We start from the raw sequence: 17,468 nt of genomic DNA, 5'->3' as shown, positions 1-17,468 counted from the left end.
GCTCTTTGATCAGATGGTAGAGGGTAGTGAAATGAGCTCTGCTTTTAGAATCAGAAGAGCAGGGTGCTAATTCAACCCTCACTTTACCTCTGAGACTTTCAGCTTTTTCAACTGTAAAATAGGAATAATGGATATCTCACAGGGTTTTTGTGAAGATGAAGTGAGATAAAAATGTTTAGAAAATTATATTATTTGAGGTATTATTATAAGAACTGTTCCAGTGGAGTCTAGAAATTTGAAGACTCATATCCCTTGAGAAACTTCAAAGGAATTTCCTGTTTCTAGAAATTTGAATTTCTAGAAAGAGATGGAAATTGCTTTCTCATCCCCTCCCCCAAAATCCATCAATATTTATTTCCCTGGGGCTTGGCATTTTAATCTGTTTTTTGTTTATCTTGTTTTTCTTTTTATTCTACTTTGATGTTTGCCTCGTCCTGAGTGGGCATTCATTGCCATGACTTTAAATGCACCAACTTCCAATCATTCTTGTTTGTTTGATTCTCCATGTTTTATATAATTTCTATTTAAATCCTGGCAAATAAAATAGTCTAATTTTGCCCTTTGAATGCCCACAGCATGCATGTTTCCCAGACAGGATTTATCTCAGACTGCTATTTTTTTTAAATCTTATTAAATTCTTTAGTTTTAATGAAATTGCTGTTTCTTGCTGTCTCCCAGCCCACAATTATTTTTAATTAACTTTTTAAAAATTTCTTTTGCTTGACATTTTATTTTTCAGACACCCCTCATAGAACCTCCCGTTCCTCTTCGTCCTGCTAAAACCATTACCCAGGTAATGGAATGTAGGTGGGTTATATCACTAAAAGGTCTAAGATTGAAAGTAAACATAAACAAGGTAGTCTGTATGTCAAAGATTATGTGAAGAAAATATCAGTGTACTTGCTAAAGACGTGTGGTAAATATACAGGGTTTCTCTCTCATATATATTTATTATTATGTGCTGTCCAGGTGGACACTGTAAGTATATGGATGGCTTTCACTTAATAGAAAGCCAAGAGTTCAGATTTGAAAGCAACTTTTGAATTTGTTCAGTTTGCTGTTCTTTAATCCCCTTTTCTCTTTCCCATTTTTCTCTCTTCCACCCATTTACTTAAAATCTAGGTCCCTTCAGAGAAGATTCTCAGGGCCGGGAAAATTTTACGAAATGCCATCCTCTCCCGAGCACCTCACATGATAAGAGATCGAAAATACCATCTAAAGACATACAGGTATGAACTGCCTCTGAAGATCCACTAAAGTGTGGGACTGATATTTCTGTGGAGCCTCTTACTTAGAATGAGTATTTTTCTGAATGCCTACTTCTCTTTAAGACAGAACTCTAGGACAGGGCAACCAGGGCTTTATACCTGTACATCAGATTTACAGGTCCTTGATATCACTTCTAGTCATCAGCATACTGAGGGGACTTTCTTTTTCATTCCCCGCCCCTGCTCCTGGCCACTCTTCCCCCTCCCCACCCCTAACCACCCAATAGAGATGCCCCTGAATTTGTCTGACTTTCATCTCTTAAATTAAGATTTATGATTTTTTCCTAAGGATAATTTTTTCATGCTTGTTTTAGAGATTAAAAAAACAAATAAACACACACAAAGCCCCAACTACCACCATCACTATCACCACTACCTTTTTTTATAGTTCTGCTTAAGATAGGTTAAGCTCTGCTTAAGGAGCAGCAAAGTGATACAGTGGATAGAGTTCTGGGCCAAAAGTCAGGAAGACTCATCTTCTCAAGTTTAAGTCTGGCCTCACTAGATGTGTGACCCTGGGCAAGTCATTTTCCTCATCTATAGAATTAGCTGGAAAAAGAAAGGGTAAATCACTCCAGTACCTCTGCCAAGAAAACTCCAAATGGGGTTACAGAGAGTTGAACATGACTGAACAGCAATAAGGCTGCCTGGCACTAATTTTTTTTTTAGGTTTTTGCAAGACAAATGGGGTTAAGTGGCTTGCCCAAGGCCACACAGCTAGGTAAGTATTAAGTGTCTGAGGCTAGATTTGAACTCGGGTACTCCTGATTCCATGGCAGGTTGCTCTATTCACCTAGCCATCCCCTGGCACTAATTCTTGAACTAGTTTGCTTTGAAATTGATTTTCTTATGCCAAAAACTGCAAAGACTTTAACATGTCTAGCTACTTGTCCCCATTAGATATAAGATATAGAAAGGATCTTTTATTATAGTTTTAAGCAGAACCAAAATATCCATTCATGAAGCATATCTTTACTTGTTTGGGCCATGATGATGTAGTGTTCCCCAAATCTCACATACCTGAAAGACCTTCTTCTGATATACAATTGCCTCTTCTTTTTCTAATTTAAATAGTATGATTATACTTTCATGTGTTTTCTGCCTATCCCTAGGAAACTGGTTGAAATGAAAAAAATTGGGAGAAAAGAGAATGAATCTTTGAAGTCAGAGAGCACAATTTATTTTTCCCCAGAGTCTTTAAGATGATAAGCTCCTGGGGTGCAAGAATTATGCCGTCTCTTTGTTAATAATGCCAAGGCGAAGAGAAATGGGTCTGGGGAGGCTTAGCCTCTTCTCTGAGTTTTTTGGTGTCTCTCTCCATAAAAACAATACATCAAATCCTATCACCTTGATTCCTTGTCTCCACTGTTCTCACTGTTACAAAAGGAAAGGAATAAATAACTCAGGGTTTCTCCTCTCCTTCATAGAGTCACCATGATAGCAGCAGAGAGCTTCCTTTGAGCTGTGGGTCAGCTAGAAAGTTCCTATCTTCACTCATAACCATTCTTGAGTCTTATGTGGATAAATGTTCCTGGTGCAAACTTTCTCCTTCCTGCAACAGGCAGGACTGAAGGGAAAATGAACAAACAGCTTCATATCACAAACACACACACACACACACACACACACACACACACACACACACACACACACACATTTGCCCTTATTGCAGACCTGGCGGAGAGGATCACGTAAGTCTTTCACTAGTCTAACTCATCCAGTCTCAAATACTTACTTATTATTTGACCCTGCCCAAAATGGGCATGATTCTAACTGCTGTCTCCCAGGGTTCTTATGGGGATGAAACAAGATCATATTGGCAAAGTCTGCACAGTGTTTGCCACAAGCTTGTTTCTTTCCTTCCTGTGTCTAGCCCCATTGGAGCTGGTACAATTTTGTGTCCCATACTCATTAACAATAGTAGAGGCGTGATCTCAATGTATTTGATTACTACTTGAGAATTGTGATTGAGTATCTCATTTCATCTTTGTATCCACAGTGCCAAACTAAGTATCCAATAAACAATAGATAATTAATAAATTTTAACTTAGGAAGTCCCTAGATCCCATTTTTGCAGTGATGGAAGCATAATCCAAATAATCTTAGCCTATTTTATATTACAGACGCCCTGTCTAGTGAAGCTTATGGATCTTTTCGGAATAATCTTTTTAGGTTCATAAAATAAAATACAAAGGATTCAAAAGGAAACCACTGATACTAAAATTGTTGTTGTTCAGTTGTTTCAGTGGTATCTGTCTCTTTCTAACTCCATGGGGGTTACTGGTGGTTTGCCATTTCCTATTCATTTTACAGATGAGGAAACTGAGGCAAACAAGGTTAAATGATTCACCAGAGTTACACAGTTAGTAAATGTCTGAGGATGAATTTGAATTCACTAATGTTGGTTTTCCTGCCTCCAGACACCCCTTCTGTTATCAAAATATATCAAACAAAACCAAGTTTTTTTTACCCAGGGTATGAACCCCTGGCATAGTCAGATACTTAAAGGAGGTGAACCACACACAGTGGGTGGGACTTACCTCTTATTCTCAAACCTAACATTTTAAGGACATTTTAAAGACTGATCCTCTGCACTTTTTCTAACCAATCCAAATGCTTAATCCCTGTTAATGCAATTAGACTTCCCAAGAATCCTTCTCTAGATCAGAACTCTCTCCAAATTTGTTGTGTCAAGGATTTCTATACAATTCATAAAATTATATGTGGTGCTAGGGCTTAGAGAACATCTTAAATAACCTGTCAATTTATAAAGATGATATACCTATGAGCCAGAGAGGGTTAATGATTCTCTAAGGGTTATGCTGCTAGTTAGTGACAAACATAGGAGACTTCTTTTAACTGCCAGTTTAGCATTCTTCTCCTTGTTCTAACATGTTACATTCACAACCTTGTTCTGGAACCTAATTATAGATGATGATCAGGAATCCTGTTGGGCTCTTGGAATTGTCCCATTTCTTTTAGGTAATGTAATACAGGGAAATCAATGAACCTGTGGGCCTGTATATTTTCTGGTCAATAGTACACATTTACTCTGTTCTATTCATTGTGCTATTCTAAACCCTGAGGAAACAAAACCAGAATAGAAAGACAAGCTCTGCTTTCAAGGAGTTTCTAATCTAATAGCAGAAAAAAAAGAAAGGAAACTGAAAAGAAAGGTGATGTGATTGTGAGGACATGATGGAGAATATCAGAGTAAGAAATTAGATGTCCTGAAGTTAGCTCCATGGAAGTTTTGGAGTTCATGGCTCTACCCTTCAATAAGACAGGCAGAAGAAGGTAATGATGAGGTAGAATGCCAAAGCTAATGGGATCCTGAAGGATGATGAAGTTTTTAATAAAAAAAATGATCTTCTTGGAGCACAGTGAAGAAGTCAGAGTTATCCCAGAGCATTGCTACACATCTCATTCCCAAGGAATGCTTCCAAACATTCTTGAGTTTTGTTTTGGGGTTTTTTTTTTGGTAATATGTCAGTACAAATAGGCAGTGGTTCAACTAGAAACTGGGCATCCAATGGCCCCGCTAATTATTTGATTTATTTTAGTGCCCACTGGAATGATCAGTGGGGCATTTGCTTTGGGACTCTCTTATCCAGTGATGGTAGAAAAGCCTGTGGGGCTCCTGGTAAACCCACAAGTGATACCTGCAGTTTTTTACCAAAATTGGTCAGGGAGGATGACCTATTTCTACTTCCTTTATAGAAATTAATGAATAAGCAAATGTACAGAAGCCATTTGGAGCTCTTCTGATGACAGGCACTGTAGAAGTGGCAATCCACATTACACAGAACTTTTTTTAAATGATTTGCATCATCTCCAATTAGTTGTTTCTCCCAATCCACTCTCCCCCTGGCCCTGTGAGGAATTCAAGTAGTATTGCTTGAAAACATAGAAGTGGTGCACAATTTTAGCTGTATAATATCTTTCATCTGAACAGCTCTTGGGGCTTTACAAACCATCATACTTTTATCCTGTATCCTTCCCAGGTGAAGTAGATCTGCACTTTGGCTTTTATTTTACACAGACCTTTACTAGGAATTGTCCAAGTATCTGGTTCCTCTCTTCCTAGCTATTAGACTACCAGATAATACTGCTTCTTTAGGGGTCCTGAAGTATCAGAATAGAGCAGGTTCTTCATATTGGGGGACTGGTTAAGTGTGAGTTTCAGAACCTCATAATTATCAACATTAGTAATTTAAAGTGATGGAGAGAAGGGAAACTGAAACTTTCTTTTCTTTACTAATTTATTTAATCTGATTTTTCCTAGTTTCTCCTTATCAGGCCTACTTAATATTTCCCATAAGATATATTCAAACTTATCTCTATGTCTTTGTGTAGTCTGTCCAAACAACCTTGAACTCAAATCTTTCTAATTCTGAGGACAGTTTTATAAGTCCCCCACACCATGCCACCTCTTCCCTTGTATACAAAAGTTGCCTAATAAATATTTGTTGAATGGTATGTAATTAATGGATTCCTTTTCCTCCTCTTAGGCAATGCTGTGTGGGAACAGAACTGGTCGACTGGATGATCCAACAAACTCCTTGCGTTCATTCCCGAGCCCAGGCTGTAGGCATGTGGCAAGTTCTATTAGAAGAAGGTGTCCTCAATCACGGTAAAATTTAAAACTGAGTTTCTGGAAAATCCACAATATAGCTCACATTCTTTATCAGAGTTTACATAGATCTCCCAAATGGGAAAGGGGGAAAAAAGAATTATGATCCCATTAGGGACCCTGTAGAACTAACATCTTCTTTTAGGAATACAAGTTCAGTCACTGGATAATATTGATTGCTGAGTTCCATCATTATCCCTTCCTAACTCAGCAGAATAAATGAAAGGAAAATGAAATTGTAACCCAAGGGCATCAGTTACAGTTATGTTTATTAGTTTGTATTCATGGTCCATTGATAGTGTGATTATATTGTGAGGATTGTACAGCCATCCTGTTACAGGACCAACTGAAGAGCATGAAATGTACTGACATAAAAGTAGTTAATGAATTTAAAAGCTTCCTTTTAAATGCAGCATTTTTAAAGAAAATTCATTTGTGGACCCACTGTATGGCCTCATTGAAAATCATAAACCTTTTGTCAAAGAAGCACATGCTACCTGGGCTCTCAAGGATGATAACTGTCTGGTGACCAGGGCAGTGGGGTGGTATTGCTGTGAGGAAATGAGATTTGCACTAAGAAATTTTCAATAAACTGTTCAAACCTGGAGTATTCAGCAATAGCAAAGGCCCTGGGGAGGATTTGTAAACCTAATTTTTATTGTCTGACAATTTTGGGGCACCATCAGGCAGGGTCTAAAATATGTCTGAATTGTAGGCAATGAAATCTCCTGGGCTTGCCCTCACTCTTGGCCAGACTAAATCCAAATCTTTTTATTGGTCTACAAGGCAGGCTTTTCTAATTCTCTTTTCTAAAGAAAATTCCTCCATAAGAAACTTCTAGGAGTATGACCTACTTGTAATTTTTACTTGAAAATGTTTATACAAATGTAAAACACATTAGAAATAGAAATTAAGGGGAAAATGTCATTCTGGAAGGAGTGAATACTTTTAAAAAGTACAGATCATAGTTTAAGTATCCTTTAAATAGAGTTAGCCCCGACAAGACAATTGTACCTTTTGCTACCCAAAGGAGAGTCAGTTCTTAAAGGACAAACTGATCAGCAATCTCAGAGCTCAGCTACCAGTCACTTTTTTTTTTTTTTTTTGCTTTACAGAATTTGGCCAGTGTTCCTAAAGGAAATTTTAGGGAAATCCCTTGAGAGAGGTGTGTCAGAATAGGATGTAGATGGTCCTCCTGACTGCAAATAGGAGGTAATGCATTCCAGCTGCAAAACACTGGGCAAGGCAGACATGAGGAGGGTGTATCAGCCTCATCATTTAGCTGCCATTTGGTTCTGCTCGCTTGGGAAGTTTGTTTTTATTGAATTGCAGCAGCTACCCAGTGTGTCCCTGCAGAGAGTGGGCAGGGTCAGTGAGTCAGGTATGTAACAGTAGATATCCCGTTCTTCCATGTTGCCCTTAGTGGACCAGGAACACCATTTCCAAGATAAATATTTGTTTTATCGATTTCTGGATGACGAGCATGAGGATGCCCCTCTGCCAACGGAGGAAGAAAAGAAGGAATGTGATGAGGAGCTGCAGGACACCATGCTGCTCCTGTCGCAGATGGGACCTGATGCACATATGAGGATGATCCTCCGGAAACCGTGAGTGAAAAAAATTAGAATTGACCCATTTTAGACTGTTATCTAAGCAGTCTGGGGGTGGGGGCCTCATGAGGGTTTACAGAGTAGAAGGAAATATTTATTTCCAAAGCCCTGCCCTCCATCACAGAACAAAGGAACATTCACAGGATTTGTAGTACACTAACTTATGACTTAGTTGAAATTATAGTGAGATATTCACTAGCTAGTTTGTGTGCTGATTGCCTAGGTCCCATTACCTTTGACCATTCCTGATCTAGTCATCTGTGAGCTGTCCATGATTGTCCCAGTGCCAAGCCATATCCAATCCTTTCCTCACAAATACTACCAGTCTGAGCTACATCAGAATATAATTGGTGATCTGACTTTAGTCACTAAAAAGGACAACCTCATGATTTATTTCTTCTCTGCCCTATTAACTCTACCATCAATTCTGTTTAGTGCTCCACTTTTCTATTCCAGACAATGCAACCTAATATTTATCAGCTATCTAACAGGGTTTGGTCTGGGGTTTGATCCAATTTTGTGATTTTATCAGTGTGAGGAAATTCATTTTTACTTGAGAAGATCTGGCAACTACTATGCAATTTTGAGTCATAAAAAGTTGATAAGTGGCCCTGAGTAGTTATGAGTCTTGCCCAGAGCTACACAAGCTATTATGTAAGAGGGAGGGCCAGAACACAGGTATTTCTGAGTTCTGAGGTCAACCTCTCTTTCCACTATGCATTTCAGTAAGTCTAACTGGATTAAATTAATTTAAGATTAATTCATCCTTTAGGTCAATTAGAATATATTTTATTGAAAAATCTCACAATAATAGCTTCATTTTCATAGTTCTTTACAATTATAACAAAGCATGCTGCCCACCATCTGACAGAAGGGTGATAGATCCAAATGACAGGAGACAGACTTTTTTTGGAAATGGCTCATATGCAGATTTGTTTTACTTGACTATGCTTATTTATTACAAGGATTTTAGTTTTCTTTTCATGGAGGTATGGAATTAGGGAAGAGAAAGGGGAGTCAGCAGTTGTTGAGATTGTGTGAGAGAGAGAGAGAGAGAGAGAGAGAGAGAGAGAGACGAAAGAAAATAAGGAACATTTAAGCATTTTTAAAATATGTATAGAAGAGAACTGAAGGAACCAGTAGGAAACACAGACAAGTAGGACAGCTTTGAAATTAAAACTGAAGTTTTATGTATATATATATATATAAAATCTATATGAATATAAGCCCTATGTAGTACAAATTCACATAAAATCTTTTTCTCTTATTTTTTAAATGGAATGTTCTTTTGGGGGGGTTGCTAAATTTGAAATAAATAAAAATTTCTTAAAACTACCCCTTTTTACAATTCTGTAAAGAAATTCGAATGAGTACTATCAATTTCATTTTATAAGTGAGGAAACTGAGGTGCAGAATATGAGATGACCTCCCTTGCTTGCCTGGGGTTACAAAAATTGAAAGACAGTTTTATAATAGAAAAAACACTGAATTTGGAGTCTGACACCCTATGTTCCAATCTAGACTCTGCTACTTAACTTCCTGTGCAACCTTGAGTAAATCATTTGGCCTACTTGTACCACATTTGTAAAATGTAGGATTTGGACTAGTTCATTTTAGAGGTTCCCAACAGCTCTAGCATCACATAAGTGAAAGCAATGACATTTGAGTCCAGGTTGACTTGGTGATACCTCTATCAGTAGAGTCACTCATAAAACATTTATTTAACACCTATTATATACTAAGCACTATGTTAAGGAGACAACAAAAAGTAAAAAAATGGTATCTGCCTTCAGAGACCTCATAGTCTAATGGGGGAGATAACATGCAAACAGGTAGAAACAAATTATATACAGAATAATTGAAAATAACCAGCTGAAGGAAGGGACTAGAATTAAGGGGGAATCTAAAAAGGCTTCTATAGAACATAGGGGTTTGCTAGGATTTGAAGGAAACCAGGTAAGCTACGGGGTAGAATGGAGGAGGCAGAACACTTTAGGCATGGGAGACAGCCAGAGGAAATGAGTGGAGTGAGAAGGTCAAGTGTCACTGGATCAGAAATATGTGAGATGTTGGGGAAGAAGAGAGAAGAAAACGTATAAGGTATAAGAACATTGAAAAGGCAGGGATGGGACAGATTATGAAGGATTTTGAAAACCAAACAGAGGATTATAAGCAAGAAAGTCACTAGAGTTTACTGACCAGGAGAGTGACATAGTCTTGAACTTTAAAAAGATTACTTTGACAACTAAGTGGAAGATGGATTAGAGTTTGTACTTGAGAAAAACTAGACAGGCACAGGGGAAGATATAAGAAAAATAGAAGACTTTCTGTGAAGCCTTCCTTGATCCTTCCAGCTAGAAGTGATCCTCCCTCTTTGAATCTTTCAGGTGCCTCTGTTTGACATCTCCTAATTACTTAATCATTTTCTAATTCTTCATTACAGTTATTTGTGTACATGTTTCTTAAGGGTAGGGAGGTGTAATTTTTCTTTTCACCTTTCTATGCTCAGTGCTTTGCACAAAGTAGGCACTCAATAAATTCTTGTTGAATTTAATTAAGCTGTGTTCTACTTAGGGATGATTTGGCAAATTGTTCAGAAGCTATCCACATGCTGGCAGATGTTTTCCTGCTAGAAGTGAAATCATCTCTCCACCCTAAAACCAGTGCCAACCAGATGTAAAAGTTGTCACTGAATCACTAGTCTGACCTTCAATTATTATTGGTGTGTCCCAGATGAGGCTACTGAACTGTATTCTTCATATATTTCCTGGGCTTAATCCAAGAATGAGCTATCCCTCAGACCAACTGTCACAATGTTGTCTTTATGAGACTTCTCACTTCCACCCCTTTAATTAGTTATACCCACAACTCCTAAAATGATTATCTGTTTACCAAAAGATGCAACATGGGGGCGACTAGGTGGTGCAGTGGATAGAGTACTACCCCTGAAGTCAGGAGTACCTGAGTTCAAATCCAATCTCAGACACTTAATAATTACCTAGCTGTGTGGCCTTGGGCAAGCCACTTAACCCCATGTGCCTTGAAAAAAAAAATCTAAAAAAAAACCAGATACAGCATAAAGTCTGGTCTGAGCCTCTAGTCCTCTCTCTCTGACACATACAGGCTATGTGACCTAAGGCTAGTAATATAGATAAATCTCAGAGATTACAAATTACTTAGTGGAACTTATTTGCATTTTCTCAATGGGAATTCCCTATGTTGAAGGTATCATAGGTCTGATCCCTCCCATAAATGTACACACACATATATATATATATATATATATATGTATGTGTATGTGTGTTTATATATATCTGTAACTTTATATATGTGTATGTTTATCTCATATCTCCTTTCAGAATTTTACATAAGCTTCATGTCATCTTCTAAATCAGTGATGCTAAATTCATTTAGAAACAGATCCCTACAGTTGCATGTTGAATTAGAAAACCACAAATTAACATTATCTGTGTTGTATTATATTTTCATTTATTTTGTTAAACATTTCTCAATTACATTTTAATTTCATTTGAGACACACTGGGGAGTTTTTATGGGTTGCTTGAGGGTTACTTAAGCCCATATGTCCCAAGTTTGTTACCTCTGCTCTTTTTATTGCCCTTCCCATGAGTTCCAAAGGGCCCTCTTATAGTTGTTGCTACCACATAATTATCAAAAATACCTTCTGTTGTAGTAAGTTAATTCTCTTTTTCTTCATCCTTCTTCCAAATCTTTCTACTTGACCTTTCTTCCTCCCATCATAATGCTATAAATAAAACTCAACTGTTTGTTGGTTTGTTTTTTTTTTCCCATAAAGGCTTTCTCAGACACTTAACAACCCAGAGTTGTGAAAAAGCACAATGGGGGTGGTTAGGTTGCTCAGTGGATAGAGCACATGCCTGGAGTCAGAAAGACCTGAGTTCAAATTTGACCTCAGACACCTAATAATTGTTTAGCCATGTGACCTTGGGCAAGTCATTTAACCCTGTTGCCTTGCAAAAACAAAAAAAGAAAAAGCACTATTATTTCATTTCAGTTTAGATATTTTTCCCACCAATACAAATGATAGTTCTATACCTCAGGAGTTTGTTTCTTGAGTTGCTATGCTTCCTTCACACCTGACTTCAATCCCTGATCGTTAGGTCTCTTTTGATGAGCATCTCTAAACATAGTTGTGTGGTCTTATGAAAGTAAGTTGCTGAACCCAACCTCAAAGTCATGCCCTCCTGGTAGAACTTTTGCAAAACCTCCAAAGTGAAGTCAACAAGCATTCATAAAGCATTTATTATGTTCAAGGCACTGTGCTAAATGAGGAATGTACAAAGAAAAACAAATAACAGTTCTGGTTCTCAATGCAAAAGGTAAATATAAACAAGCATGTGAAAGCACATATATGTATATGTGTGTGTGTATATATATATATATATATATATATATATATATACTTATACATTTGTGTAAAATCCAAGTTTACCTTCACAGCATAAAGAGGAATGAAAGTAGAATGTTTTTAGAAGCCATAATCAGGGTGGGGCTACTGGAACTTTGTTTTGGCATGAGAAATTACCCAATAGTGAAGAATTTACCTAAGGGTGGGAAAACTCTAAGGGCTGCTGGCAAGAGACTGTATTCCTTTAAGGAAGAAGGCAAGAGTGGACATTATAAAGTGTTGTGTGTGGTGGAGAAACAGCCCAGAGACCATAGATAGAGTTCCCCCCCTTCCTTTCCATGATCAGCCTATATAGGCTATGTGAATGTGTATGTGTGGATGTGGATGTGTGCATGTGTGTGTGTGTGTGTGTGTGTGTGTGTGTGTGTATGTATTCAGGAAGGGGAAATTAGGAGGATGTACAGTTGGAAGGGAGATAGTATCTCAATACTTGACAGTTCCTGTGTCCCTATATACTTCACTTTCTTTAAGTTTTATCTTTTCCTCAGTGTTCTAATTTTTCCTCAAGTATAGGAGCTGGGCAGAAGAATTAAAAATTCAGTAGACTTCCACATGAAAGGAGAGGGGAGTCATGCCAAAAGTCCTACTCCTTTAAGGGACATAAGTTAGGTCACCTCAGAAAGGGGAAAAATGATTCCTAGACCTAGGAACTTGCTTCAATCTCCCAGCACAGTTTACCTTAGAAGAAAGGAGTTGGTGATATTCAAGAACAAATCAGAATAGAGAAACAACCCCTGAACATATCTTAGTTGCTTCTTGGACCACACAAAGATGGTTCTCTACTGGACCCATAATCTGACTTTACAGAGTGGTAGTGTTGTCAGATCTTACATTCCACTGGTACGCACGTTGACACTCTTAGGACATCACCCCCAATGAGAGAAGTAGAACCTTTAATGTCATTAGCAAAGGATAATTTTCTATCCAAATATAATCCCTAAATTCTATTCTATATAAATGTTTTAGTATCTTCCCCAAATATTCCTTCTCAGTTAAATTAGACGGTCTGACTTTTATTGTTTTTATTTCCCTTGTCCAGAGTCAGGTTAAAAAGCATACCAGAAGTCCCCAAACCTCTGATTCTTTAGGAGAATTAGACATTAGTTAGAGCAGTTTCTTTACTGATTTCTGTCATATAGCATATTGATTCCTATTTTCATATCATATATTTATGATGTACCATTTTCCTGGAAGTCCCCCACCCAAGCCTCTACATATCCATCTTTAAAGACTCAAGAAGAATTCTAACTCTCTCTCTCTCTCTCTCTGTCTCTCTCTCTCTCTCTCTCCCTCCCTCCCTCTGTGTGTGTATATGTATATATGTATATATATATATATATATATATATATATATATATATATGTTCATAGCCTGTATCTATCTGATCTGGGGCAGTGAAATGCCATATAGAATAATGTTCTGAGTCTGGAACCTGGAAAACGCATGTCTCCAAGTCCAAATCTAGCTTCAAACACTTACTATCTGTGTGACCCTAGAAAAGTCACTTAACCCTTTTTAAAAAAAAGTTATTTAAGGCAATAGGGTTAAGTGACTTGCCCAAGGTCAAACAGTTAGGTTTAAGCATCTAAGGTTGGATTTGAACTCAGATCCTCCTGACTCCAGAGCTGGAGCTCTATTTACTGTACCACCTAGAAGCCCCCACTCAACCCTTTTTACCTCAGTTTCCTTACCTATAAAATGAGCTAAGACAGCTAGGTGGTGTGGTGGATAGAATGCAGGTTTTGAAATCAACTCCAGTTTCAGATAAATAAACTAAGGCCAATAGAAGTGAAGTGCATCCCTCAGATATCACAGGTGGGGTTAACACCCATTTCTTCTGAATTCATTGAGCTCTTTCATCATGTCACACATTCTCCTTTTAACCCTATGAAGAGAAACTCTTTGAATTTAGCTAGGCTAGTCCTCAGAGAAATAGACCCAAGGTAGGTCGGTATTTGAAGCCTTTTTCTCCTTAGTAGAACTTGATGGAGTCTGTGCTACATTAACATAGCTATTAATAATCACAAGAACTACAGTTACCTTACTCCCTCAGTGTGGCATAGAAGTAATAGTACCTTTAAGTAAACATATTGATCTACAGAGAAATTTAATGACCTATCCCTAATCTCATGCAGAGAGACTACTCGATAGAATTGGCCCTTGGTTGGTACCAATCTATTATGTTTGGTGACTGTAACCAAAAACCTTTGAATGTAATAAATGTAGGAGACATAAGACACTGTTTATCATTGATTTTTTCCATATACTTCTTGGACTTATTACCCATTGTATCCTAAAGGTTCTTCAATGATAATTGCACTTGAAAGCTTAGATTCTACTTTGTTGTCAATCAAAATTCAGATTTCAACAATTTTCTAAGATTCTGAATATGTTGGGGGTGGGGGAGGGCCTGTTAATGTTCCATGTCCACATCCCAAATACATCATTTAAAGAAATAGAATTGGACCTAAAAAACAAACAAAAAGAAAGAAAGAAATAGAATTGGGCAGCTAGGTGGCACAGTGGAGGGCAGCTAGATGGCACAGTGGATAGAGCACCGGCTCTGGAATCAGAAATACCTCAGTTCAAATCTGGCCTCAGACACAATAATTACCTAGCTGTGTGGCCTTGGGCAAGCCACTTAACTCCATTTGCCTTGCAAAAACCTAAAATAAATAAATAAACAAACAAACAAATTAATTAATTAATAGATAGATAAATAAATAAATAAATAGAATTGTACTGGTCTTTATAACTTTGATTCAGTAGTTTCAGATTTATGTATTGGAATGATGATCCTAAGGAAGCTGAAAGTGATCAATAAAGAGAACAATAAAACTGTATCTATTAAGCATCTAAGATTTTAATTTACATATTTAGATGCTTTTTCATATATAGTCAGACTGGTTGTTAAATCAAACAAAATTATTCTTAAAAATCCAGCAAGTTTTGATCACTACAAAGATTTGGAATTCTCAATTTATTCATTTGTTTATATATTCCTAATTTATTCCCTTTAAGAGGAATGAAAACTGTTTCGAATTCAGCTAGAAGCACCAACGTTTCTTCTATCATTGCTTTTTCTGGGTAAGCTACACTGAGTGTTTCACTGTTGAACCTGAAAGCATAGGACATATTCAGAGGTCTTGGCAAGATTCACCATTTTGTTGTCCAGCCCCAGAGGACATAGCAAGATAGCAGATATATTGACTCTATGACCTGGGCAGGACCCTCCAATTTTTCAATCCACCACAGCTGCATTTTACAATAGTCATCACTGCCAGAGAGGTTGCAGAACTCTGATAATTACTAGGAAAGAAATAACACAATATTCTTTGATGAGAAGATTACTTCGAGAATTTGATTGTATAATGAAGATGTTGCTTTGAAAGGTACTTCCTATTGTTCTGAATCTGAGACTTGCTAGCAAAAAAAAAAGTGTCACTTGTTTTGACAGGCTACTTAGAAAAATTCTCTGTTTATTACATTAACTGCAGCATTTTATCTGTCAAACTATGAAAGAATGTCCTATAGTTTAAAAAACAGAATAGAGCTTCAGGGGATTTTTTTTTTGGCATGCTCTTGTTGCTATTGGTATTGGGTGAAAAAAACATACATTTTGAATGGGAAATTAGCTTTTTGTGCCATGGCAGACAGAGTGGTTCACAATGCCCCATTTCGCAGGTGCAGACCTGGAGGGTGTTTGAGGGCAAACGCTGGAGAACGATGACAGTTTGATCATGCAGCTGTTAACAGTCCTGAGACAGAGGAATCATCTTAAAAATGGGCTCTTGAATTTTATAGTTTTTATTTTCCATTATTTATAGACTGTGGGAGGTTACCGTATACAAAATTGATGCAAACAAATCTTCTTTTCCAAAAAACTTATTTGGTTGTTGTTGTTTTTTATTCACAATGAGCAAAAGACATGAGTGGAACAGGAATAAATGAATATGTGGGTTAACAACATATTCAGAGACATAAGTAGAAGGACCAAATGGAATAAGGATGCTTAAAGGAGGAAGCAGAGAAACATTGTCTACTGACCTCATCATTAAAATGAAGTTGCCCCCTCCAAATTTGCCAAGTAACCTCTTCAATTCCTAAATCCAGGATTTCTCTGCCAAATTTGACCTTGGATATTCTTCATTCTGGGCATATTCATGACACTGCTTTTTTTGGTTCTCTTCTGTGTCTGATAGCTCCTCCTCAAGCTCTTTGCATGGCTTGTCATCGATATCACATGGTCTAACTGTAGGAATACTCAAAGGTTCTGCCCTAGACTCTCCTTTCTTCTCACTCTTCATTTTCTTACTTGGTAAATTCACCAGCTTCCATGAGTTTAATCTCTATGTTGTTGATTTCCTGATCTCGGGTGTATCTGGCCCTACTTTCTCTCCTGATTTCCAATTCCACATCACCACCTACCCTATTTGACATTTTGAACTAGCTGTTCTAGTCAGTTCAAACTCAATATATTGAAAATTGAACTTATTCCCCTCCCTCTAAAAAGCCTTTCCTTGTGGGAACAATAAACAACAATCAATTTTCACATATCTCTTCCAAACTTCCCAATGTTGAGGGGTTGCCAGCCTTCCAGTCGCTGAAGTTTGTAGTCATGGTGTCATCCTTGAGACCTCATTCTCACTCATCCTACATAACTGATCAGTTGCCAAATTTTGTATTTACCTCCACATCATCTCTCACATCTGTCCTATTTCCTTCATCCCCACAACTACCACTTCAATCAGAATCTCATCACCTTTCATTGACATTGCCATGGTCTCCCATTCTCATCATTACAATTCATCTTGTACACACTGCTAGGTATGATATTTGCCCCTTCCCTTTCTCAAAAATCTCTAACACACTCTCTTACTTCTAGGATCACCTTTGTTTAGCATTTTAAGCCCTTCACAACCCAGCCTCAATTTCTCAGTCTAGCCTTTTCACACACATTCCCTTTTATTTAGTCCATGCTTCAGACTTAATAAGCTTTTCTTCTTAACTGATGCACAGTTTCTCATTGTCTTGCCTTTCCAATTTCAGGTGATACTTGCCTCTGTTCTCTCTGTATTTCCCCTTGTAGAATCCTTACTGTCCTTTAAGGCTCAGGTCAAGCACTACCCTTGCCACAAGGCTTTTCCTGATGTTCCCAGCTGCTAGAGCCCCAATTGAGACTAAATCACCTTAAATAAATTTTGTAGATTTTTTAGAAACCTAGATATGTACATTTATATGCCTATAAAAATGTAATCCCCTTAAAATGTTGATTTTTAAACTTTTGGATTTGTGTCATCATAATCTGGCACATTGTTTAGCATTTAAGAAGCCCTTAATCAATTGAAAATCATTGACCAATTACCTAAGACACCCAGGTCCAACAGAACCAAACTCTTTTGTTGCAATTTGTTTTTAGTTAGTCCCACTTGGTAGCACTGGGATACAGAAGCTCTAGCTACTCCAGGATTATGTAGGGTTTTATGATTCTGAAAGAGACCTAGTTAA

At 37.5% G+C, this 17,468-nt stretch overlaps 1 protein-coding gene across 8 annotated transcripts in view; it reads left to right on the top strand.

The window, feature by feature from the left end:
* RAPGEF4 (Rap guanine nucleotide exchange factor 4) overlaps nt 1-17,468 on the top strand; it is a 351,048-nt gene that overhangs the window by 217,464 nt on the left and 116,116 nt on the right. For 6 of the 8 annotated variants that reach the window (XM_074215698.1, XM_074215700.1, XM_074215701.1 and 3 more), the window contains 4 exons: nt 740-793; nt 1,123-1,229; nt 5,780-5,901; nt 7,325-7,508. In XM_074215698.1, the coding sequence (XP_074071799.1) occupies nt 740-793; nt 1,123-1,229; nt 5,780-5,901; nt 7,325-7,508 (467 nt within the window). The remainder of the gene's footprint in view (nt 1-739; nt 794-1,122; nt 1,230-5,779; nt 5,902-7,324; nt 7,509-17,468) is intronic. The other 2 variants (XM_074215702.1, XM_074215699.1) reach the window with 1 other exon arrangement.

This window comes from Macrotis lagotis, chromosome 1 (genome assembly GCF_037893015.1).
Source record: "Macrotis lagotis isolate mMagLag1 chromosome 1, bilby.v1.9.chrom.fasta, whole genome shotgun sequence".
In the NCBI taxonomy this organism is placed as follows: Eukaryota; Metazoa; Chordata; class Mammalia; order Peramelemorphia; family Peramelidae; genus Macrotis; species Macrotis lagotis.
The sequence above is the reverse complement of the archived record's forward strand: the minus strand, read 5'-3'. Positions and strand labels throughout refer to the sequence as shown.